At 40.8% G+C, this 26,017-nt stretch overlaps 1 protein-coding gene across 1 annotated transcript; it reads right to left on the reverse strand.

Moving 5' to 3' along the window:
• Positions 1-9,200: 9,200 nt before the first annotated feature.
• TNFSF4 (TNF superfamily member 4) lies at positions 9,201-25,792 on the reverse strand. Its single transcript, XM_063103679.1, has 3 exons — positions 25,640-25,792; positions 11,089-11,137; positions 9,201-9,550 (listed from the first exon to the last, which is right to left on the reverse strand). The coding sequence occupies exons 1-3, from the start codon at positions 25,790-25,792 to the stop codon at positions 9,201-9,203; spliced, it is 552 nt and encodes a 183-aa protein (XP_062959749.1).
• Between the last annotated feature and the right edge of the window lie 225 nt (positions 25,793-26,017).

A 26,017-nucleotide genomic window follows, 5' to 3' on the forward strand; every position in this document is an offset into this window, starting at 1 on the left:
TAGCAGCAAGTATTTGGAGCTTGAGAGTAAAAGGACATCAACAACCGCAGCTAATTTTCATTTCCCTCAAAGAAATAAAGTATCACTAGGTGCCTGGCATATAGAAGGAGTGGAGCAAATTTATGTTGACTGCCTATTAATTGATTTATAATAGTGAATGAGATCTTTATAAACTGAAAAATTCAAGTTGCCTTAAGGAAAGAATGATACATATTGAAGCTGACTATAAAGGGGAGTATATAGACTGTCATATCCTAAAACTTACTAAGATTGTACACATTCTTGTTAATAAATAGTTCATCCTAAATAAAAGTAGAGTACTGGACCGAAATAACATTTTATAGATCACGTCCTGCTAATATTTCTATAATTTCAGATCTTCCTGCTGGTTAGTTTTTTATTATGAAGTTATTGTTTTTCTTCTTTTAACCTCAAGCCTAAAAAAACAAAGGTCAAGACCACATAAATTAGGAAAAAAATGAAAGGTCTTTTCTATCCACCAGAAATAAAGAGAATGCATATGAAAGTAAAAGTATTTCCTCAGCCTTGGCAGAACTCCAAGGAAACCTATAAGCTAAGACTCTGTGTTTTAGCTCCTAACATTCCTCTGTTCCCTCCCATAGACAGGCCACGAGGAGATGAACAAAGTCAACCAGTTTCATCAACCAAGAACTAATCAAGGCTCATGTTTAACCATGCCTCATGGGACAGTGCCTCCAGGTTTCTCAAGGGCTGTGGCATAATGGTGGAATACTCCGAGTGCTCAGCCTTCTCTTCCTAAGGCAATTCCCTGCCTACTTCTAGATTGAATGCTACTCCAATTGTACCCTAGGTCCTCAGTGAGAACTAAAGGGCCTTATATCTCATGCCGTCAAGATCAGAATGGACCATCTGACCAGTTTTGGGGGGAGGTTGGGGGCGATAAAGCATTAGTAGACTTCATATACCAGCTCTTCACATTTTTTTTTTTTTAAATTTTATTTTGCCAATATACATTGTGGCTGATTATTGCTCCCCATCACCAAAACCTCCCTCCCTTCTCCCTCCCCCCCTCCCCCCCAACAATGTCCTTTCTGTTTGCTTGTCGTATCAACTTCAAATAATTGTGGTTGTTATATCTTCTCCCCCCCCCCCGGTTTCTGTGTGTGTGTGTGTGTGTGTGTGTGTGTGTGTGTGTGTGTGTGTGAATTTATATATTAATTTTTAGCTCCCACCAATAAGTGAGAACATGTGGTATTTCTCTTTCTGTGCCTGACTTGTTTCACTTAATATAATTCTCTCGAGGTCCATCCATGTTATTGCAAATGGCAGTATTTCATTCGTTTTTATAGCTGAGTAGTATTCCATTGTGTAGATGTACCACATTTTCCATATCCACTCATCTGATGATGGGCATTTGGGCTGGTTGCAACTCTTGGCTATTGTAAAGAGTGCTGCGATAAACATTGGGGAACAGGTATACCTTCGACTTGATGATTTCCATTCCTCTGGGTATATTCCCAACAGTGGGATAGCTGGGTCGTATGGTAGATCTATCTGCAATTGTTTGAGGAACCTCCATACCATTTTCCATAGAGGCTGCACCATTTTGCAGTCCCACCAACAATGTATGAGAGTTCCTTTTTCTCCGCAGCCTCGCCAGCATTTATCGTTCATAGTCTTTTGGATTTTAGCCATCCTAACTGGGGTTAGATGGTATCTCAATGTGGTTTTGATTTGCATTTCCCGGATGCTGAGTGATGTTGAGCATTTTTTCATATGTCTGTTGGCCATTTGGATATCTTCCTTAGAGAAATGCCTACTTAGCTCTTTTGCCCATTTTTTTTAAAATTTTATTTTGTCAATATACATTGTAGCTGATTATTGCTCCCCATCACCAAGACCTCCCTCCCTTTTCCCTCCCCCCTCCCCCCCAACAATGTCCTTTCTGTTTGCTTGTCGTATCAACTTCAAATAATTGGGTTGCTTGTTTTCTTCTTGTAAAGTTGTTTGAGTTCCTTATATATTCTGGATATTAATCCCTTGTCAGATGTATATTTTGCAAATATTTTCTCCCACTCTGTTGGTTTTCTTTTAACTCTTTTAATTGTTTCTTTTGCTGTGCAGAAGCTTTTTAGTTTGATATAATCCCATTTGTTTATTTTTCCTTTGGTTGCCCGTGCTTTTGGGGTCGTATTCATGAAGTCTGTGCCCAGTCCTATTTCCTGAAGTGTTTCTCCTATGTTTTCTTTAAGAAGTTTTATTGTTTCGTGGTGTATATTTAAATCCTTAATCCATTTTGAGTTGATTTTAGTATATGGTGAGAGGTATGGATCTAGTTTCATTCTCCTGCATATGGATATCCAGTTATCCCAGCACCATTTGCTGAAGAGGCAGTCCCTTCGCCAGTGAATAGACTTGGTGCCTTTGTCAAAGATCAGATGGCAGTAAGTGTGTGGGTTGATTTCTGGATTCTCTATTCTATTCCATTGGTCAGTGTGTCTGTTTTTATGCCAGTACCATACTGTTTTGGTTATTATAGCTTTGTAGTATAGCTTAAAGTCAGGTAGTGTTATGCCTCCAGCTTTATTTTTTTTTTGCTCAGCATTTCTTTGGCTATGCATGGTCTTTTATTGTTCCATATAAATGTCTGAATAGTTTTTTCCATTTCTGAGAAAAATGTCTTTGGAATTTTGATGGGGATTGTATTGAATTTGTATGTCACTTTGGGTAGTATGGACATTTTCAGTATGTTGATTCTTCCAATCCAAGAGCATGGGATATCTTTCCATCTTCTTGTATCCTCTCTAATTTCTCTCAGCAGCGGTTTGTCGTTCTCATTATAGAGATTTTTCACCTCCTTGGTTAACTCAATTCCTAAGTATTTTATTTTTTTGGTGGCTATTGTAAATGGGCAGGCTTTCTTGATTTCTCTTTCTGCATGTTCACTATTGGAGAAAAGAAATGCTACTGATTTTTGTGTGTTGATTTTGTATCCTGCTACTGTGCTGAAATCATTTATCAATTCCAGCAGTTTTTTTGTAGAGGTTTTAGGCTGTTCGATATATAGGATCATGTCATCTGCAAACAGGGACAGTTTGACTTCATCTTTTCCAATCTGGATGCCCTTTATTTCCTTCTCTTCTCTGATTGCTCTGGCTAGTACTTCCAACACTATGTTGAATAGGAGTGATGAGAGTGGGCAGCTCTTCACATTTTAACAGCATCCTTCCATGCATTGGCCCCAATGAGTGAATGAGTGACTGTAACAGCTACCACAGCTAGTTACTAGGGAAGCTATTGGGGAAGGCTCCAGGCCACCTACATGTTCTGTGAGGGAGGTTACTGCAGTAGGAAAATTCCAAAGAACTGCCAAAATCTTAATTTTAGGAATAACATATATGTAATAATAAATAATATATGTATATAGTGGTTGAAATCCTTAGGTATTAGTTTTTAGTGCTCATAACATCCCATTTGATATTTTAAAATGCCAATGAAAACCATTCAGTATGTTTTTTATTAAACACTCTGAACTTAACATGAAGTTCTGTGTATATCTTTTGCCAAAAGTATTATAAACTTTGGCTCTTATAGCATTTCTATTTCCTATGCTTTTCTAGTAAAAGCAGTTCAAAGCTTTTGTTCAAATGTCAGAAAATAACGTATTCATATAAACTGGGTCAAAATGAAAAAATGGCATTGGCAAGAACTTAGGCTCTTTCCCCAAATCATGATAGATATTCCTTGCTCAAGAACTTTCAGTAGCCACCTTTGCAGGATATGGTCCAAAATTCTTAGTTGGGCCATCAATGCCTCCAATATTTTATCCTCAGACTACCCATTAATCCTTATCTCCAACCATGGTCAAACCCAAATTCTATCTTGGAAAAGAGAATATGACTCATCCAAGAAAATTGAATATGACTCATTCACTGTCTCACTGTGTAACCACAGTGGAGACCACTTGTCCCCATTATACACCGAGAGAATTCCTAGCTCTGGGCCTTTGCACATATGAGGGTACTTCAAAAGGTTCATGGAAGGATTCATATTACCTTCTATTTTTCCCCCAACAAATTTGAAGTACCTTGTACTGTTCTTTCCCTGCTACGTTCTCCTTCTTTCTTCTCCGATCTAAATCCTACAGGACTCTTCCATTATGCTTCAGTGATCTCTCCATCCTTAAACCCCCATAACTGTGTTATGCATTTAACACTTACTTTTTGCCTTGTGGAGTAGATGAGTTTTGTAAATTATTATGTATTAAGACCACCCATGTTCCAGGCAATATACGAGGTACTCTATAGGAATTATCTCTTATGTTCACAATAGCCCAGAAGGTATATATTAATATCCCCATTTAACAGATAAGGAAAATAAGACTCAGAGTGGTTTAAAAATAATTCACCAAGATCACCCAGCTAGTAAATGGCAGACCCAGGATTTAAAACTAGGCTCCCAACACCATGATCCTTCCACCATGGCAGTCTGTCTCATTTAGTCCATTCATTTCACTCATTCATTGAACTAATACATATCATCTTAATCAGACAAGAACTCACTGAGTCAAGTGGGCCTGGTGGGAACTTACTGCAGTAGTATGAAGGAGAATTAATGAGGACAGTCAGTGAAGCCCCAGTCCAGAGGCTCATGGGTGGGGACAGGATGAAGCAGGAAAGTAGGAAGACACTGGGGCTTCTGGTTTCAGGAATGATTACGATACCTTTAACCAACATCACGAGCCTGGAGGAGGGGTTTGGTAAGGGAGATAGGATGTTCTATCGGGACCATGCTGAGTAGAGGTGCCCATTACATCCATACAGAGCTGCCCAGAGCAGGGTAGCAATGGTTAAGACCATGGTCTTCAGTGTCAACTATCCTTGGTTCTGAATATGAGCCTCACCACTCAGTAACTTCTTGCCTTTGGGCAAGTTCACTTCCTAGAGTCTCAAGTTCTCACACATAAAATAGGAATAATAATAATAACAGTATCTCCCCGAAGCCTTATTGGGAGGACAGAATTACACAATTCATACAAAATGGCTAATACGATGCCTGGCACATGGTAAGTACTCAATAAATGGTATTTTATTACTGATAAAACAAATGATTACAATAAATATGGCACTAGAGTGGAAGACATCTGGGCTGGAAAATGGTTTTAGATATTGCTGATGTACGAGCAGTGGTTGAAGGCATAAGAATCAATGAGACAGAGCAGAGATCACAACTCAAATGCCTCAGGGCCAGGTGGCAAATGAGTGAAGTGAGTTGGTATGAGTGCATTTGCACATTGTGTGGATGGTGGGAACTCTGGGGAAATGGCCAGTGCAGAGTCTTCCTAAAGAAGGAAGCTGCTAAGAAAGAAAGAGGGAGGCAGGGAGGGAGGGAGGGAGGGAGGAAGAGAGGAAAGGAGGAAGGAAGGGAGGAAGAGAGGAAAGGAGGAAGGAAGGAAAGAAGGAAGGAGGGAGGGAGGGAGGGAGGGAGGGAGGGAAGGAGGGAAGGAAGCAAGGAAGGGAGGGAGGAAGGAAGGAAGGAAACTGCTACTCTGCTTGAGATGGTTGTTGCCATGCCAAATTGGGCCAGCATCACCAGATCTCCTGTTTGTTTTGTTTTGTCGTGTTGTGTTTTTTCCAAAATAATCCAGAAGTTTTCCAATATTTAAATATTGACAGCTAAATTCAATTTAAAAAACAAATAAGACACACACACAGGCCAGACTCTGGCTTATCAGCTGCCAGACTGCAACCTCTGAGGCAGAGAATAAGAGGGCTGAGAAGAGAGCCCTTAAGGACAGCAGCATTAAAGGGGACGGCAGAGAAAGAGGAGGGGTGATACAGACTGAGAAAGGAGAGAACGGAGAGGGAAAGAGAAGACCAGAAAAGGCTGAGGTCAGAGAAGCCAGGGAAGAGGAGCACTTCAGGAGGGAGATAGTCGTCAACATCATCACAGGTGGCACGGGGATCACTGTGGCCAGACTTTGCCACACCGACCCATTAGTTGTTGTGACCTCTTCTTGAGACAGAAGATGCAATTACTACTGAGGAGAGGGGACATAATGCTTGGAGAGATGATCCCAGGCTTAGAATGGAGCCAGAGGTCCTGAGGAAAGGAAGAACAGTGCATAATACAACTCTGATTCACTCTGCTGAACCATGAAGAGGGGCGCTGAGGACTTCCAGTGGGCATCTTTTCAAAAGCAAAGATGGACTTTGCGAGCTCAGCCATCCCCTTGACATAGCTCTGATGGCTAAAGTTGGAGGCAGGTAGGAAACCAGAAAGCTTGTCCCATTCTCCCCTCATCAAGGGATTAGCTAATCAGAACATGGAGAAGAAGAAGAGAAGGATAAATAAAAACTCCAACACTCTAACCAGAGGTGAATTCTGAGATCTTTTATTAGTTTCCATGTAAATATCAATATTATTATTAGCTATATTATTAACATCAATATTAATAGTCTCTGAGGGCCAGGAAAGCACTAAATACAAAATTATGGCTTAAAATTGGGTCCCGCCCAGTCTTCTTGAGAACAAATTATGATTTGGATCAAGATGATAATTCCTTAAGCAGTCTCTAAATAGAAAGTCACTAAGTAGCAATTGGTAACTGCTGTTGAAGGAATACCCAAGAAGGCCACTGGAAGATGTTAGCTTGTCCAGGAAAAAAAAAATCCTTTTCTTAGTAGGTTACACCTTTTGACTCAAAGCAACCAGTAGGCAATTACTGTGTGCCTTCGCAGCTAACACTACAAGCACACAATTCTAAACTGTTAGACACTTAACATTCCTCTCATTTCATAAGAGAGGAAAGCAGGATCCAGAAATGGGAAATTATTTGCCCAGGTCACTTGGTTAGTTAGTGATTGAGTCAAAATTAGAATTCTGATCTCCTGACTTCTCACTCAGAGAAAAACTCTGCCATGTACAGAGAAGGGTGGGTTATCCCTTTGAAGGACATGACTTAAAGGGACTAGACACGAACACATATGTTTTGATGGATAGAAAGCTGGGGGAGTGAGGCTGGGGCCTGACAGAACTATCCCCACGTGGCTGAAGGCAGCAGTTGAGGTGTACCCAAAGGGACTGGGCACCTGTGGGGAGGGCCATAACACCAAAGACAAAGAACCCCCAGAGCAATCATGCTTAGGCCTGGCCTGTGCACTGCACATCCATAAGAAATAGACAGCAATTCCAAACTCAAAAAGTAAACATATATTTTCTTAAATATTACCTATAGTCATAAACACATACATTTTCAGCTATCACTCACTAAGTACCTGCAACTTTGCAGAATATAGTCAATAACAAAAAAGTAAACTACACACACACACACACACATAAATCGTCTGAGTAGTCAAGGCAGACGTCATAGAATATTTTGTTCAGAATAATTCATGTCATTCATTTAGCCCAGTCCCTGATCCACAGTAGGCCCTCCATAAATGTTTGGCTATGGTTATGATTATACGAGTGCCTTGGCTGCCACTCAGAGTTTTTTTACTCTTACCTTATGCACAATTTTTTTTATTTAGCTTCTTTTCATAACAGATTAAAGTCGAGGGCTGGGGATATAGTTGGAGATAGACATGAAACAGGAAATAGAAAATCTGACGAACAGAAAAAAATCCGTATGTAATTGAGATCATCTAGTGAAGGGGCAAACAGCCCTTCTCCGCCTTTCTGGAGATCCCAGAGATAATCACTGTATTGCAGCACCCTACAATTCCTGTGGTGACACAGAATCACCCAGAAAGATTCTATGATAGATCATTTCCTCTAGTTAAATTGGCAAGAAAGCATTCGCTAAAATTTTTAAATATATGTATATCTCAAAACTTTAAGTTTGTAAAAGTTTTGGCAATTTACAAATCATCTGGAAATTTGACACTAAAAGATCACATCTGTTCACAATGCCATAAGCATGATACATTATATCCAGTTAAGGGGGGGACATTCAAACTAAACAGAAGGGAATCTTATTCCCTTGAAACCTTCGCATTGGCTGGATATAGGTCCTTGTAGTTTCAGCAATCAGTGTGAGATCGTATGTTGTATTATGGTATTTCTAGACAGAGATCATTATTCTTTGTAAGGTACAAGAGCTCCTTAGTGCCATTTGACATAAAATTGCATCTGAAAATAGAATTGTTTCATTTTCTTAAACCAGAAATGTAGTACATGCGCATAAAGCATGGTGCTGAGTGTGTATCTCAGCATAGGCAGGAGGATGAGCACGTGTTGCTTTGCCTATCTGTGGCAAACAATGTTGTTTTCCTTCCCAGACTGTTAAAATCATTATTGACTTTAACCCTGAGAGGTCCAGTTCACTGCCATCCTGTGTGATAAAGATAACCCTCACGATAAATTATCTCACTCTGCCTGTATTTCAGCAGGGGGAAAAAACTTGGTTTTCCTTAAATCACTGATTAGATTTTTGGTGGTGGGGTGTGGAGGGTGGCTGGCCAGTAATGAGCTAACCAACCAGGCCACCGATAAGATTTTTCACAGCATCACCTCCCGAGAGTGGTTCTTTAAAGGGAAATTTCTGTTAAGAATGTTTGGAGGCTGGAAAAGCAAAGTGATAAAGAAACACGTCACACGTCCAGAGCACGCAGTATTTCTCAGAGAGCTGTCTTCAAGTCCTGATCTTCAAGCGCTAATAATTTCCCTTTTGGACTCCCAGCAGATGAGGGAGGTGTTTCAGCAACATGCAAACTGCAAACGATTTAACCTTGGAAAGGCCACTTTGGCTCCCAGGGGTTGGTCCACACTACCTTTGGCAAATTCATAATCCCACTCCTTGCTCCTCTTCATTTTGTCCATTCCACACACATGTCAAATTTCCAGCAAATGGTAATCAAGTGCCTTTTTCAATGACATAGGTTTATTATGGCAATTACTTGACCAATAGAGACAACGTGTCTTGAAGAAGAGGCACCTATTTTCTTGTTCTTTAAAAGGTGCCTTGTGGACCTGAGGCAATCGTGGGGGATAATGGTCAGGTGATTTAGAAGGTACGAGGATAAATAAAGTTAATTGGTATGTGAAATAAGTTTTAAATATCCCTGAGTGGGAGGTGAGAGTAGGCTCTGCTTCTGGTCACCTCCCATGTGGCTGAGCAGGGACAATTCCTCACTCACAAGGAGGAATTGGTGTCCTGTCCACTCCCAGCTTGACATTCACACTGGTGCCTGGTTGTAGGTGCTGCTGTCAGATCCTCAGTAGGCACAGAATTCACCAGGAGTTTGATGGATGAGAATCAGCTCCCCTCCATTCACCTGGAGGTCTTCACAGGAGATATTGTGAGTGGTCACATTCAAGTAGACTTTGTCTTTGAAAGCCAGATTGGCCACCATGATAGAGTTGACAGACCTGACCTTGCTCAGGAGCAGAAGGGGCTCCTGATCCTTCCGGTAATGAAGGCTGATGTTGACCTCCTGGGAAAAGTAGCCCTTCAGGGAGATTAGATAAAACCCATCACATCTGATGATGATGGAGTTGTTTTGCACCTTCATGGTTTTATCCTTGATTTTGGATGTGATGATGAAACCTTTCTCCTTCTCACACCCTGGAAAGAGTATGACAAGAATTAAAAAATAAAAATGAAAAGAGTGATTCCTAAGCACAGCACTGGGCAACAACCTTTCAATATGTCTAGAATCAGATGAAGAGAAAGTAATAGGGAGAGATTTTGAAAACCCTGAAAGCAAGAGAATGCTGTGTTTCTACCTGTGGGTTGGAATCCACTTTACCCATGGAAAGGAAGAAGAGGCAAAGCTAATACTACTGGCCAAGAGAGTCTGTCTCAGGGAACTGGGATTCTGGAGCTGAGATGACAGCAATTGTCACAACAGAACTACGGTAGGAAAGGAAGCTTTGAGGTTTCCCTGATTTTTCAGAACCAGAGGAGCTGGCAACTTCTTTTCTTGCTCAACAGGTGGACTACAGCAAAGGGTTGCCACAGTGCCCCTTCCCAGGTCTTGCATAAGACCCCTACTTTGAAGCTTGACTCAAAGCCATCACTTTTAACTGTTCCCTGTTTTCTCTCCACCTGACCTTGAAATGCAGATTTTCCACATGCTCCCAGGCATTGGAATTACCAGCAGCATTTACCAGCCTTTGCCAGCAGTCACTTAAGCCGCTAAGCACAACATGCCTGTGGGCTCAGGATGGGCTCAATATGAGCAGGCAGAAGAGCTCAAGGACACAGACTTGCTCCTCCCTTCCACATCCTATTGCTAGTTTTTCCTGGAAGGTGCTTTCAGAAGACTCGCCACAGAAGAAAGAAAAGGAGGAGGAAGAGGCAGAGTGATAGCTCTGGTAGCTTTGTGCAGGGCCATTCCAAGCACAAGCCAAAAGTCTAAATTTTAAAAAATTTCCATATCAGCCCCAATATCATCCCGAATGGCCAAGTAACCACATCTTGGACATCCTATTCTGGCCCATGTCCCTTGGTGGTGAGAAAAAAATAGGTCTCCTCTTCTGGCCAAAATTCAGTAATTCTTACTTTGTAACAGGCCTAGGGGACATACTTTAAATTGAAAATGAGGACCACCTACAGAGGTCAAGAGATGCTTTTCTTCAGGCTCAGGAGAACCTAATAAACAAATGCGTATTCGTATAGAAACTACTGGTATCTGTCCTACTATTAATAATGGACCCAAACAATGCTCTTGTGGTAGTCAAAATATCACCTTTTCTTCTTGTCTATGGCCTCCTCCAAAACTCATGAAGGTATAATCATGTCCCAGAATAGAATTAGCAGATGATTTGTCTTATAGTCAGACAGACTTGTCAACAGTAAAGCCTTAATTTCCTTAGCTGGAAAATGAGAATAATTCCTACTGCAAGTGTTCCTGGGAAGATTAAGTGAGTCACATAAAGTAATTAATAGAGACAAGCACATATTTGGTAACTAGTTACTCCCCTTTTCTTCTTTATACACCTTCTTCATCCCTGATAAAGGTAATATGCAGGCTCCAACAATTCTGGTATCTAATGCTTCACTAAGGAAAAAGAGAGATCTTGTGTTCTGGAGGAAATTAAGAGACTGAATGTAAGATTCTTTTAAAAATAGGAATCAATTAAACTTTTGACAATACTTACTGGTAAATTGTACTTTGATATTTTGAATGGGAGGATACTGAGGTGATACCTGAGGGAGGAAGAAGAATATATTTTCAGAAAAAAAAAATGTGAACAAATGGCAGGTCATATTCCACGAAGCAGAAACACAGTAGCCGGCAGAGGGAAAGACCTGACCAAAGATTTGGTTTTTTCTGTAACAATTAGACCCAGACTTCCTACCTGCACCCTTGCTTTTTCTATAAGACCTCTTAAAGTAATTTAGGACTATTCTGGTCTTTCATGCAAGCATCTGAGCTCCGTCCTCATTTCTGCCAAACTCTTCTTTGCTGTATTTTTTTGGCTCACTGAGCCCCAATTTCCCATCTTGGATAACAGAGCACGAAATAGTCATTGTATTATGAAACCCATTCGGTCATAGAGGTCCCCTCATGGAGAGAGTTGTGCCCAATCACTCCATCATGGCCCCAGACTCCCAGAACACACTGGGAGCAAGTTCTGGAAGCTTCCTGCATGCTTGCTCTTTCACTGTAACACGTGAGTAAGAGCATCCTATTTTCAGGGGACACAAGAATATGTAAAATTGCTCTAATCCTACAGAGTTCAGTAGATTTGGGGTAGCTTTATTTAACAGTGGGTCTTTCCCTTCTCTTCATCAGCTTGAACAACCTAACCTGAACCAAGTCAGTACTCAACAGCAAGAAAAGAAATAAAACAGTGAAGAGAGGAATCCTGGTAGATAAAATGTCTGTAGTAATTTGGTGGTTAAAAGAACAAAGAAGTTCAATATGGGGCAAATTCCAAGATTTATGAAGTGAAAAAAAGAATGACAGAATCATACAAAAATTATACTGTCGTTTGTGTTAAAAAAAAAAAAACAATAACACTTATACAGGCATTGAATATGTCTGAACGAACACACAAGAAACTGGTTGCCAATGTTGCTTCTGAATAAAGGAATTGGAAACCTGAGGTTGGGAGTAGAAGGGACCCTTACTTTTCATGTTCTACTTTTTAAAAAAAATTTGTACCATATGCTTGTATTATCTACTATAAAAGGAAATAGGGGGAGAAATGTATATTGTGTCTGCCAAGAATAACAACTCTTCCCACAATGTTATTTTTGGCAAGATGTCCTGATCGAAGGTATGGGAGGTATTTGTTTTCATGCCCTGGGTAGTAGAATCCCTGCTTCCCACTCTCCTGGCATAGTAGTAGCCTCAGTCAAGCGGATTCCACTGGGAATTACCCATACAGATGACGAATCCCCTACTTCACTCATTAATATCATCACAAGCCTTACCGAGCTGAAACTAAAAAGCAACATAGGAAGAAGGGAGAGTCTTTCTGAGCCCTGCCAGTGGCTGGGCCTCAAAAGCAGTATTAGTTCAATGTGCTGAGCACATGGAGAGAGGTGTTGACAGGTAGAAATGAAAGTCTTTGGCTCTCACCCCTCTGCGTACTGTCTGTAGCAGCTGAATTAGTGATCTTTGTTCTTAAGACAGCGCTCTGGAGGAAGACCTTTCAAAAGGCATATTACCCTACAATCGTAGTCGCCTAGGAAAATTAATGCTCCCACTGCTCTCTGGGCCAGTTGGTGCCAGCATAAATTGCCATCTGTTAGAGCCAAAAGCACAGGCTCTGCATGTAGCAAACTGAGTTCTAATGCCAGACAGGCAGGCACTGTCTCATCTTAAGCAAGTTTCATAATCTCCCTAGATGTCAGTTTCTCATCTTTAAAATCACTAGATCACAGGCATGCCTTTCAGCACTATCTTTCCATGATTTAGATTTGCAACTTTAAGCCGATTTTAATTTTTAAAGAAAACATGAAACTTCCTCATCTCCAAATTTATTTCAAGCTTCCTGCTCTAAAAGTCCTTGTGATATTATCATTTTGACTGACTTTGCAAAATTTCCAAAAGGACCCAAAGAATAATTATGACTTGTAACGAAGAATGTACTAATAATATTGACTTGATCATCACATACTATACACAAATACTGATAGTCAACTCTGCACCCCACAAATATGTATAATCAATTATGTTTTAATTCAAAAAATAAATTTAAAAACAATTTTCTTTAAATTAAAAAAAAACTTTTTAATGTCCCCCCCCCAAAAATTTTTTTTCCAAAAGATTCCTGCAAATTAAAGACATTTCCCAACTTGTTGAATTGCCCTGATAAAGTAAGGATGGTAGTGACCAAGATGCTGAGAAGGCAGTGAGGAAAGCCCATGTGACTTCCTCCCTTGGTTGATCTATTGGAACTCCAGACTCAAGAATCTGTTCCTTCTCCTGAAGGTCACCCAGGGGTAGAAATTTGCATACTCTCAGAAGTCTCTTACTAGCATCGATACTGTCATGTTTAAGCAATGTTATGAGGTAGGCAAAGAAGGTCCTTCCTCTTGCACCCCGCCCTTCTACCACCTTCCCCTGATCCTCCATACCTGACTGCCTTAGGCTGTCCACCCCACTGCCCAGAGGCAGCCCCACAGTGCCGACATCAAGGCCCTCCATGGCCTGGCTCTATACCATTTGTCAAGCTCTATTGCCACACATAGCCGTTCTTTGTCTTATGATCTAGCCAACTATTTGCTCTAATTTCCTTGCCCTCGAGGAGACAGCCTGCTTAGGACAAAGAGCATAGGTTTTGGAGTCAGATTCAGTTCAAACTGTGACTTCTCTAGTTCTGTGAATTTGGAAAAGTTATATACCACTTCTTAGCTTTAGCTTCCATACATGTGAAAATAAGGAATAATACTGTTATTGGAATGTTCTATAAGAAAGTTTAAATAGGATAACATAAAGCATCCAGAAGTTTGCTTGGCACAGGGTAAGCATTCAAAAAATACCTGCTTTCTTCTTCCTTTCTGCCAGCAATGTCCCTCCATCTGTCTCTGCCCATCAAAATCTAAGCACCTCCAAGGCCTAAATCAAATCCCTGATTTTTGGTTTCTGTACTCCTATAACAAGTATTAAAACTACTCTATTCACACAGGTATTTATAGAAGCTTGTTTCATAACTGTCAAAAGTTGAAAGCAACCAGGATTTTCTTCAGTAGGCGAATGAATAGATAAACTGTGGTACATACAATAAAACATGAGTCAGCATTAAAAAGAAATGAGCTATGAAGCCATAAAAAGACATGGAGAAAACTTAAATGCATATCACTACATGAAAGAAGCCAACCTGAAAAGCCTACACACTACATAATTCTAACTATATGAAATTCTGGAAAAAGCAAAACTATGGAGACTGAAAAGATCAGTGGTCGCCAGGGGTTAGGAGAGAGCAGAGAGCTGAATAGGTAAAGCACGGGGGATTTTTAGGGTGGCAAAACTATTCTGTATGATACTGTAATGGTGAACACATATCGTTATACATTTTTCAAAACCCATACAACACCAAGACTCAACCCCAATGCAAAAAAAAAAAACCACACTGTTGACTTATAATACCACCGATCCATGCAAGTCTCATCTTCCCTATTTAAACTACTCAGCTGTCTCACCTCGGGAAAATTGCATTTACCTTGCTGATTTTCAGTTTATTCATCCGTAAAATGGAAATAGTAAAAATATATGTCTCAGAGAGTTGTGAAGATTGAATGAGATACTGTATGTGAATGATCTGCACCTGGCCTGGAACATTATAAAGAGTTTTTAAAAAATGTCAGCTATTATTTTTGGATGCACACAGAAGACAAGATTCTTTTCACATTCATAATTTATTCTACATAATACTATACAAGCTTAATATATGACAATGGAATGAAGGAATGAAAAATAAACGAGATTACCAAAGTTATTGTATCAGCCCTCTGACTCTTTGTAGCCCAGAGAAACAATACAAAAAGATCTGGGCTTCATGAGAAAGCTGCCAGAAAAAAATCAGAAGATATTCAGTCTACCCACATACACATAGTATTTTGTAAATCACAAAAAGTAAAATCCCGAGATCTTCTTCAGATATTGAAAGAAATTGGAAAATATCAAAGGGCCAGGAGAGCTTCTACATAAGCACGGTCTATAAAATAACTTCTTCAATCTGAAAAGTTTGAAGAACCCACACCATCCCCAAAGGTGAAATGCAAATTCCTGGAAGTACCCATGCCCGAATCTAAGTTCAGCCCTGAAGTTTAAATGAAATGCTCTCAGAAGCGTGAATGAACACTATATTTCACAGATGAAGAAATTAAGGGTCACAGAAGTGAAGAGACTTGACCCTTGCCCTCCAATTCCAAAACAATTTTTATTATACCACACAAGTAATTTTTTTTCTCCCCGTGCAAATTTAAAGCAAGCAGAAAGTGCTGTGAAGACTTGCATTAATATTTCATTCCTTTTATCCTATTCAGCACCAACCTTGGAGAAAAGAAGTTGCCACAGAGCCAACTGGCAATGACCTCATCATGAGAATACACAGGGAAAGCCCGGAGTCCGGGCTTCCCTTTTGGGTTTCAGAGCTGCCATAAGGGAAGCCAAAACAAAACAGGAACAGCCAAGTACCCACTTGGCAAATATGGGCTATTGACCAACTCACTGAATAATGCCCGTGTCACAATGGGCAGCAGCTGATGATGCAACGGGAAGGTTTGCCAGCCCAGTGGTTCTTAAACTCTGATGTGCATTATCTTAGAATCACCTGGGAGATCTATTTTTTAAAAAGTGCAGATGGCCAGCTTATTCACAAAGACTCTGATTCAAAAGATCTGGGCAGACACAGGAATTTGCATTTTTACAAAGATCCAAAATTCAGGAATTGAAAATGACTGCATTAAACTGTGAACTTCTGAAGGTCTAAATGCAGAGAATGTATCTTCAACCACACCCTGTGCAAACAGCATGCCTGTCCCAAAGTTGGTTCCCGAGAAATGTTTGTTCTACTGTAAATATTATTTAGTAATTGAATGAATAATATGATTGTCATATTACTTAGTGGTTTGTTTAGAAACAGCAATGACAATTATTGAGTACCTACTAGGTGGCAGGCATTACTCTCAACTCTGGGAATAAAAAGGGATAGAACTTACAATCCTTATTTTTGACAAACTTGTATACCAGTTGGGAAAATAGTCCCTCTGAAAAAAACCTTTAGTAAACATCAGCAGGCAATGTAGGTCAGAAGGTTCCTGAGAATGGAAACGTCATTGCAGGCTTTAGCAGTACAAGGAGGAGAAACCTACATTTAGGCCTTGAAAGAGAGAAGCAAAAGACATTCTAAAATTAGTTGGAGGGAAGGTCTAGAAATGGGGCCATTCTTTGTATATTTAAGAAAAAGAATGAAAACTTATTGAGAACCTGTACATGCCACACACTGTGCTAATCTTTTTCAAATTCATTACCTTGTTTGCTACTCAAAATAACCCTAAATGTAGGAATAATCACTACCTATATTTTAAATATAGGAAAATGAGAACTAGTGCTCTTAAGAACTTGTTCAGGGGGGTGGCCGGTTAGTTCAGCTAATTAGAGTACAGCCTTATAACACCAAGGTCATGGGTTGAGTTCAGTTGAAACCCACGTTCATAATAATATCTCTTCTCTTTATCATACACTATCTTAAGAGTGAAAAACACCAAAGAAAGCATTTATCTGAGCACCCAAGATTAATTTGAATTATTTTCATCATAACACTGAACAAGATTAAAATATTAATTTTTGGATAATTGTCAAAATACTCAGATATATCTCAAAATACTCAGGAATTCTCCAGAAAGAGCTCCTCAACCAACCCTAAGGAGTTGCCTGTGTAGTTCAGGTTGGCAAAGTCATTAGCTGGGCTTTGATTAGGGGTAACTGTCCTGGCCAGGGCAGGAGGCCCATGGACAAGTACATGGTAGGCTGGAGGCAGGTGCTGCAAAGAGTCAGAACTAGGTCCTTTCCTGGCCTCACTCAGCACTTTGAGCACTGGACTGTCTAAGAAATCAATGGAAAGCGTCCAGTGTCTGGTGTTTATCCAGCAGCCTGCTCCATGTTCCCAGGAAGGTGATACTTGTTTCAAGAGCTCATCTTTGGAGAGTGTGAGCCTTTCATTCAGACTCACTAGGATGCAGCATGGGGCTATCAGCCTCGTGCTCATATGGTGTTTGTCCTGGAGAGGGGTATCTGTGGCAAGAGTGAACGGCACTCATCAAGTAGGAAAGGAGAGAATGAGCTCTGCTTTCACCCTGTGGGCCTCTCCACTCCTCACTTGATACCAGGCCACAGTGGCAAGATCGTGGGGGAGACTGGGGGTAGGCACGAGTCGGTGGGCGATGATGGGGACCTGTGGGTGGGCTCCCCAGTGTACCACACCACCTCCACTGGACGTGAGCCTCTTCTCCCCCCACCTTGGGTTTCATGTCCACCAGAGGAGATCTGAGAGATGGTGAAAGGACCATCTCACGAGCTCCCAGGGGGTGTCTCACGGGGCCTCAGTAGAGGAAGGTGAAATTTTTCACCCTTACCCTCTGCAGTAAAAGGGTAGATGCAGTGTGTACTCAGTGGAAACAGACCCCTTACAAAGGGATGGACCCCCACTTCTAATCAGGGAAGTTCAGAACCACACCCAGAGAAAGAAATAGGAAGAATAGCCAAAACCTGGTTCTTCAGCCAAGGAGTCTTCCATATTCAGAAAAACTTATCCCAAAAGTTACATTTCTTAGAGAAAAGGATGTGTGGCTTGGAAAACTTGTTGAATAAAGAATTGATTTGGATTTAATGAACCCAAAGAGAAACAATTTAATTGTCATCCAAAACCTTCTCTCTCTCCATCTCCACCCTGACCATTTCTGCCAGTACATTTTCGCTGCAACCTTTCTCTTAACCCCACCTTCCTCCACACTACACAGCCTACGTGATACTCTAACAGCCTCCTCTCTCTAATCATCCCACGCTTCTTGTCAATCTCCTTAGCAATGGCTATATGAGTCTTCCCTCAGAGAGGCCTCTGTCCCCTCTGCCTCAGAGAATATGAACTGTGGTTTCATTGTCCCTGACACCTAGCAATTGACAGATTCCTAAAAGGAATCTCAGATATTCAAGTAAACAATCAAATCAACCAAAAGCATCCATGTGACATAAACACACCTTCAAAACTATATGATTGACCTAATGAACCAACTCCTTATATCCTCAAGGGGAAGATTTTCTTATACCTGAGTTTCCTTCTCCTCATTACCTGGGGAAGTCTTCAAAGTAATGTTGACAGAAGGATCTGCCAAGACATTTCTGAGAACTCCCTTCCTCACCTCAGTGACTGGGTAAGTCTCCACCATAATGTCCTCGTATCAATTTAGTCTCTAAGCAACTGAAAGGGTAGATTTACAATGTACCCACTGCATTACAATACCTCTTACCATGTCTCAAACATAATGGTACTTGGTAAACAAATGTTTGCTGAACTAAGGTAGAGCTTAGCCCCTTAGGCCATGCCCAGACCTTCACCAATGTCTGCATGATCACATAATACCAAAAATCTGGAGCAGTGTAAGGTGTTGAAACTGACTAGAGCCAGTGTCAACACCCACATTGCTCCAGGTTTTTAAAATCGTCCCATCCATCCTTAAATACAAAGAGAATTATTACAGTCAATATCTTTCTATTTGAAATCGCTCATTCCCCATCTCATTCACTATGTAAAAAGGAGGGACTATTGCCTTGAGAGGACAACCGAGTAGAGTGGACAGGTGTTGAGCTGGGAGTAGGGACATCTGGGTTCTGTTCTTGGGCCAGGACAGTCCTTTCCCATCCTCAGCTTCTGATATCCTCAACTTGATGTCCAACCTCAATTAAGATGGCTGGAATAAAGTGTCTAAGGACACTTCCATTTCAGAGATTAGGCAAATCACAATATTCAAGAGAGATATCTCAAGGGATTGGGTGATAAGAAGAGCTTTTGAACAGAAGATCTTTTCAACACAATAGATTCCTCCACTGAAACAAAAGCAGCAGGCTTCCTCCTCCCCAAGAGGCTCCCTCTGATGGTTAATGAGCAATTACGATTATTCCTAGTGCTGTGTGTGCAACAAAGCTTTTAGCCTCATTTGTGTGATGCACTAGTTCTGACTCTTTGCAGCACCTGCCTGCAGCCTACCGTGTACTTGTCCATGGGCCTCCTGCACTGGCCAGGACAGTTGCCCCTAATCAGAGCCCAGCTAATGACTTTGCCAACCTGAACTACACAGGCAACCCCTTAGGGTTGGTTGAGGAGCTCTTTTGGAGGAGAAAAAGAGCTCTTTTTCTCTTTTTCCCTGGGTATTTTGAGATATATCTGAGTATTTTGACAATTATCCAAAAATTAATATTGTAATCTTGTTCAGTATTGATATTTTTTGTACTACTGATTGTCATTTCCATCCTGATCTTTGACATGGTTTCACTGGTTTGCTAGGCTCACGCTCTGGCTGCCTGCAGGGGAGACCAGCCTTGAGTGTACATCTCTTGAACTCACTGGGGCCCTCAGTCCCCCGCCTATACAATACAATACTTTAGAAATGAATGCTTTCTATCCATGAGCTCTTATTTAGTATTGGAAGAACTAAGGTTTGGGTTTGTTTGTCCTCCTTTCTGTCATTCAGCATGTGCTCTCAAATAGCATTTGCATGTTATGAACACTAGACAAATTTATACCAATTATTAATTGGTATAAATAACCCACCTAAGGTGCATTTCAGAATGAAAGGTCTACTTAAAAGAAGAAGAATTTTTAGTTATGCCAGTCATATCCCCAACATCTCTAGTATTGTGAACCAGACCACATGCCTCTTGTAAACATAATTTTCTGTCCTATTTAGCAGCCAAGTCATTGGAGAATTAGCAAAAATATATCAAAGTAAGGGGAAATGGAATAGGCCTGGGCCTTGTGTTCTAAGTGTGTAATTTTAGATCTGAACCACTTTCAAACAGACGCTGAACCTAATAACACTTCATCCCCTCATCAATTCTGCCCTGCACTCTTCCTTTTTTCTCTAAAATAGCCACGTGCTCCTAATCAGAAATCTATGTTCAAAAATAATAGAACTACTTCAAGGGGGATCTTTTCATCCTAAATATTACAGTAGGGAAATCAAAGTTCATGAAGTTGAGGTTAACCTTAGATTTCTGAAATTTGAGTTACAGAGAGTGTGTGTGGGTGTGTGTGTGCATGTGTGTGTGCACACATGTGCTACCAAGTGGACATTTTAGTGGCTGTATGCTTATGAAAGCATGTTCATGAGTAACAATAATAATCTTAGCATATACAAAGCTCTGTAACACAACATTTGATCCTCACAACAACCAAATTCCAATATTAAAAATGATTAACTGAGGCTTAGGGAATTTCAGGGAATTTATCCAGGGTCACAAAGCCTGGACTGAACTAGAGTCTTCTGGTTCCTGGTCCAGTGCGCTCTCTTTTGCACCTCAATGACTCCACCAAAATCTGAGAAGATGCTTTGTATTTTTGCCTAAGGAAGTGTTCTAATGTCTTCATTTGAAAAGATGTGGCGGTCTAAAGTATGGGTGACTATAAACAAAATATACAAGGCATAGGATGCTGGAGAATTCAGTTTGGATCCAACTCTACCATGTGTTTCATCTGTGACTGTAGGAAAATAACCCTTATACTTCCTAACTCAAAAGTTTTTTTACTCATTAAATAGTGATAACAACACTGTACATGGCTCCTCTAATCCAAATGACTCCAAAAGATTAACGTTCATTTTCCACAAATGGAGAATCCCTGAAGTGGGGGGAAGGCACAGATGTGAGTGCTATTAAAAGAAGCGGAACTGGAAGGGTAGGTGACCAGCCCCTGGCAAGTCTGGGTCTGTCCAGTACTGGTAGCTAGGGGCTGAGGTCAGAAAAGAGGAACAGGGAGATTATATATCCCTAGATCTATATCAAGAGCCCTTCTGCTCACTTTCCACCCTGCTCTGTGTGTATTTCTGCGTCTATATGTGTGCACGTGTGTGATATTTTCCAGCATAATTCCCATTCGAATTACTCTGTCCCATTTTGAATATTTGGTACAGAACGTAGATCTAAATTATTCGTTTAGAAAATATCACCACTGTGTAAACAGTGAATGATATTAGGCCGCCCTGACATTTTTTATCCTCTTATATGTGGATGAGCACTTGACTTCCTGAGAAAAGTTTTCTAATCTTCAGGTAAGTAGGACAGGCGCTCTTCAAGACTCAAGAGAATAGTTTGTTTTACTGTGGCGCCCTCTAGTGCCAGCTGAGATTAGGCTTGCTTTTTATATTGGCCGATATATAGAAAATACAAAAGAAGAAAAATTTGGAAAAGCAACAATTTTGGTAATTTTTCCTGTAATTTCTTTTGCATAGAATGGGGTGAAGTGCATTCCCTTAATATTTCACAAGACACTTTGTGATCTACCCCTGCCTACATTTTCAGCTCCATCTGCTGCTGCTTTCCCCCTTGAGCACTGGACTTCAGCCATTCTGAACAATTTGCTGTTCCCGCCTAGAAACCCTCTGTCACCTACCCATCCACCCCCTTCTCTCTTGTCTGTTTAGAGTATTTCCACTCCACCTTCTAATATCAGCTGGGGCATCACCTCTTCCCCTAGGTTCTTCTGACTCCTCCGAAGACTGAGGGAGCCACTCTTCCCACCTCTCATCCTCCCTTTGTCCCTTGAGCATGTCTCTGCATACCTGTCACTCTTTCCCTCACCCTGCATCCTGACTGTGAGTTCAGAGTTCAAAAACCTTCTCCAATTCATGTTTGTGTCTCCAGTGCCTCAAACCGTACCTGGCGCAAGTAAACACTCAATGGAATGAATTTCAGTCAGGACGCTTTGATTGATAATAGGTAGACTCTAGTATAGGAGTTAGGAGTTTTTGGGTAATTAGCTAACTATGTGATCGTGCACAATTCACCTACCCTGTCTGGGTTTCTGTTTTCTTATCTATAAATAGACTATGTCTAACACCTCAAAAATTCAATGATTCTATACTTTTTCATTAATACCTCCTTGAAGATCCTCAAAATGCTTTATGACAAATCAGTTCAATACTTCAGATGTTTCCTTTTAATTCTCAAAGGTTTACTTATGAAAAGCAATTCAATTGCAATTGAAATTATCTTATTTGCATGTCTGTCATAAAAAAAAAAGAATTTCTAAAAAACTTGTTAGATTACATGGAGACATTTAAATTGAGCTTATCTGAGGCAAGATTTTTCAGGCAAATTCCTCTTTCTCTTTCTAAATGAAACAAAGAAAGGTCTAGGTTATAGCCTGAAACTTCATCAAGGAACTGAATTCTCATTCTGGCTCATATTGACCCAGAGCTTATCGACTCACTCTCTTAAGTACCTCCACTTCTGTTTTTCCCAAAATGCAATAAGAATGTAAACCTTTAACAGTGGGATTTGCTGAAAGAATATCACTAAAAGCCTTCCCACCTATGAAGGTCTATGATAAAGGTGAAACAAATCTTGACGGAGCCAGGCTTAGGTCAGCTTTTTTCTGCCATTGTTCCCCAGCTAAAATTCCAGGTAAGACTGGAAGCCTAACACTTTAAATGGCAGCCCTGATATAATATCCAAACTGTGTACACTGGCTTTCTCGACAGAAGCACTCAATTTTATAACTTGTCTCATGGACATTCTTCTAAAGACATTCACTTCTTTCCCCTTCCAAAACAAGGTATTTTGCTGACCCAGAATGAGTTATTTAGATATGCACAGATGATACAAGTTAAATATATAAAAGTATATATGTGCAAATTTGATTTCCCCCCAGTCCCTTCTGAAGAGCCAAGAAATCCACCATCTAAGACAGGAAAACCTGTTAAGGTCACATTTTGTATTTTTCACATCCTCATACCCATTCTATGAATGTATAAACTACAGATCATAAGATATTGAGCTGGGAGAGATCTTACTGATCATCGGATCCAACGGCCTCATGTTACAGATGAGAAAATCAAAGCCCAAAGAGGAAAGCAAATTATATGAGTAGTGGGTAAGGTTTATCTTTCTTTCCGTCACCTCAAAAGCAAAAACTTCTGCTTTTCACATGAGTAAATAAAACTTAACTCAGTGGTGAGAAAACAGCTTGCTAATAAATGACTGAATGGAAAGTTGACTGACAAATGGAATTTAATATCTATATTTGTATTCACAGAGCCATCAATGTAGGCAATTATTTTATAAGGCTAAAAATGAAATCTAAGAAATAAGGGGGAAAAGGATGATTATTTTCCTAATACCTTTCTCCTACAATAGAAGAATACAATTTAACTGGGTAAATGATAAGCATCTTGGCTCTATCTCACCTCCAATACACATCACTGTAACAATATGTCTAATAAAAGTAGAGGTGTGATTTGCACCACACCACCACCACCTACTCCATCCCTCAATCAAAATTCCAAACATTCTTGAAGATGAGTTTTAAAAGGCTATCAGTCTATGTCCCTATTTCAATGGCGACTCTGTAACCTTCTCTCTCTCTCTCTCTCACCCACAGACATACACACACACACACACTCACACACACACACACACACAATGCCGCCACCTCTGCCACTAACACTATTTGATCAGGTCCTGGGGAAAACACATCAATCCATCTACGCTATCCTTCCCATAGTAAAATGTAAATAAAAATATGAGATCAAATGTAAGGACCCATTGTGCTGCCCCAGGTCCTACTACAGTATAAGAAATTACATTAGACAAAACAGTCTAGCTAGAAATAAGAGAAGAACTTAGTTAAGATCAAATAAAGAATTTCAAATATCTGAGCCAAAAAATATTTCTGTATCCAGAGTACATGGGAGCATATTTTTTGAGCCGATAGCTCAAACGTACCTCCTATTTCTTTGCTTCCATTTCTGCGCCAAGCTAATTCTTTCCCAGAGGTCAGCTTACCATGAGTTCTATTGTCCTAGAATCCAGCACTCAGCTTTTCTTCCCAGCTGTGTCACAGAGTTGCTGGGTGACTTACCGGAAAGGACCCCTCTTCTTCTCAATGTCCCCTAGGTATTGGCAGTCCAAGGTGGCCCAGCCGCCAGCAGCCTGTACTCCTGTCTTTCACCTTTTGCTCTTTCCTGCTCAGAGCCCTTGTGCAATTGATTAGCCTTGATTGGGGCCATATGTCCTGTCTTTTTATCATCCCACAACATAAGGAAATAAGTAACACTGTGGTTATTTGAAAAAGCACTCTCAGGGCTCCCAGACCCAGTGAATGCACTCAGCTGTTCTATTTTTGGTTGCTCTGTTTGTTTTCTTCTCGGAAGAGCCTAATTCCGGTCTATGTCTTGGGCATCCTGCCATGGACACCTTACTCCACCCCCACACCCTCTCCCCGAATCATCTACTTTAACTTCCTACTTCAACTTCACCCACAGGGTTCAGCACGGAGAAGTAAGTGTGTGGTGCAGTGAGGAGAGGAAAGGTGTGTTGTTGTGCTAATGGGTCTGCAGACCCGAGCGTGACACCAGCTGCACTTCTGGAATATGGAGACACGAGCACTCTCTGTGGTACAGTGATCACAACCTCACACACTCCCACCAGCCTCCTTGCACTGAAAGCCCCTATTTCCTGCAGGCAGAGACAAGCCCAGGCATTTGCTAGGACTGCTTGTCTTATCTTGGTTTAATTTCAAGGACCCAGTCTCTGACCTGGCCATCAGAAACAAATGTTCCTATTGTCTGATCATTGTCAAGGAGAGACTTTTCCAACCCAAAGCAACCAGCTTGGAGAAACAAGAATTATCAGACTAAGCCCAACAAAGGAATAGGGGAGGCTATAGATTTATATTCTTTTCAGTGGCCTCTCCTGCAGTGAAGAACATCCTGAAAGACCTAATAATGTTTGTATATCTGAATGAATAAATAATAAAAAAAAAATGTTAAGCATGGAACAAGAATAAAAATAAGGAAATGGAAAGAATATATTAAGTGGGGAAAATACTAGAAAAATGATCACCCATGACATGATGTATTGAACAAAATGTGAAAAGCACAAAGGGATGTCTTTAGGTTGTGACTGGTAGAGATAAACTGTGAGAAATAATATCTGGTTAAACTGTTGGGGTCAGTGGGCACACATGCAGGCATACACACATGCACGCACACATAGCTGCCCTTAAAATGCAAGGTTAGCTATTTAACAGAAGTTAATACTGATACCTTCAGCATTCTTTAAAAAGCAAATCTCCTTGAGTGTCTATGGAGTTTATGAACACCATGGGAAAGTGTAACTGGTCTTTCTTATTTCCTTTTTATATTAATTCCCTGATCAGACACATTACTAGCAGAGTGGTGTATCAGTGACCCAAAGCTTCAAAGTGACAGCTCATAAAAGAAAACCAGGATCCCTGCATTGTATGGAAAAAGAAAAAAACAGAGAGGCAGCACCCCTGCCCTATCTCCACTCAGCCCTGCCACTGCCACCGCTGAAAAGAAGGAAGGAAAGAAGAGACAGAAGGGTGTTTGACCGCACTTTACAATCGCTGAGGGGGAAAAACTCAACAATTGTGGCATCAGATTATTTTCAAGTGACTGTTTGCAGCTGCCATCAGTGTGAGCTGGAGGAGAGTAAAAGCACTCTGGGGTGCATCTTACCTGAGGAGCAAAGAAGTGCAGGCAGAGGAAGGTGAGGCACAGGAGCAGCCCCAGCCCCTGAATCACGGAGGCCACCAGCAATAGCTTGTTCCTCTCGAATCTTGGTCTTCGTGTGTTTCCTGCATTCTCGTCCAGGGATTGGACCCCTTCCATCTTCACAATCTGAATGAAGGGAAGATAAAAATATGGCAAAGGGGAACCTAGGGGGAAGACTGATATCTTCCCCACAAAGGGGGAGATGAAGGCAAAACAAAGCCTATCGATCAAAAAATAGACAAAGGTCCCAGGACCAGAGATAAAAGGCGATTGAAAGAGCAGAGAGGACTCTCTCAGTTTTAACGCTGCAACTTTTGTAGGCAGGCGGGGGAACTTCTTTGT

The sequence above is a fragment of the Cynocephalus volans genome, chromosome 8, assembly GCF_027409185.1.
Source record: "Cynocephalus volans isolate mCynVol1 chromosome 8, mCynVol1.pri, whole genome shotgun sequence".
Lineage (NCBI taxonomy): Eukaryota > Metazoa > Chordata > Mammalia > Dermoptera > Cynocephalidae > Cynocephalus > Cynocephalus volans.

What these genes read in the sequence shown, in the direction of transcription:
- TNFSF4 (XM_063103679.1), bottom strand. Translation starts at nt 25,792, where the DNA reads ATGGAAGGGGTCCAATCCCTGGACGAGAATGCAGGAAACACACGAAGA. An exon ending in TGCACTTCTTTGCTCCTCAG is followed by an intron (nt 11,138 to 25,639) that starts GTAAGATGCACC and finishes TTCCTCCCTCAG; the next exon opens with GTATCACCTCAGTATCCTCC. An exon ending in TATCAAAGTACAATTTACCA is followed by an intron (nt 9,551 to 11,088) that starts GTAAGTATTGTC and finishes TACTCTTTCCAG; the next exon opens with GGTGTGAGAAGGAGAAAGGT.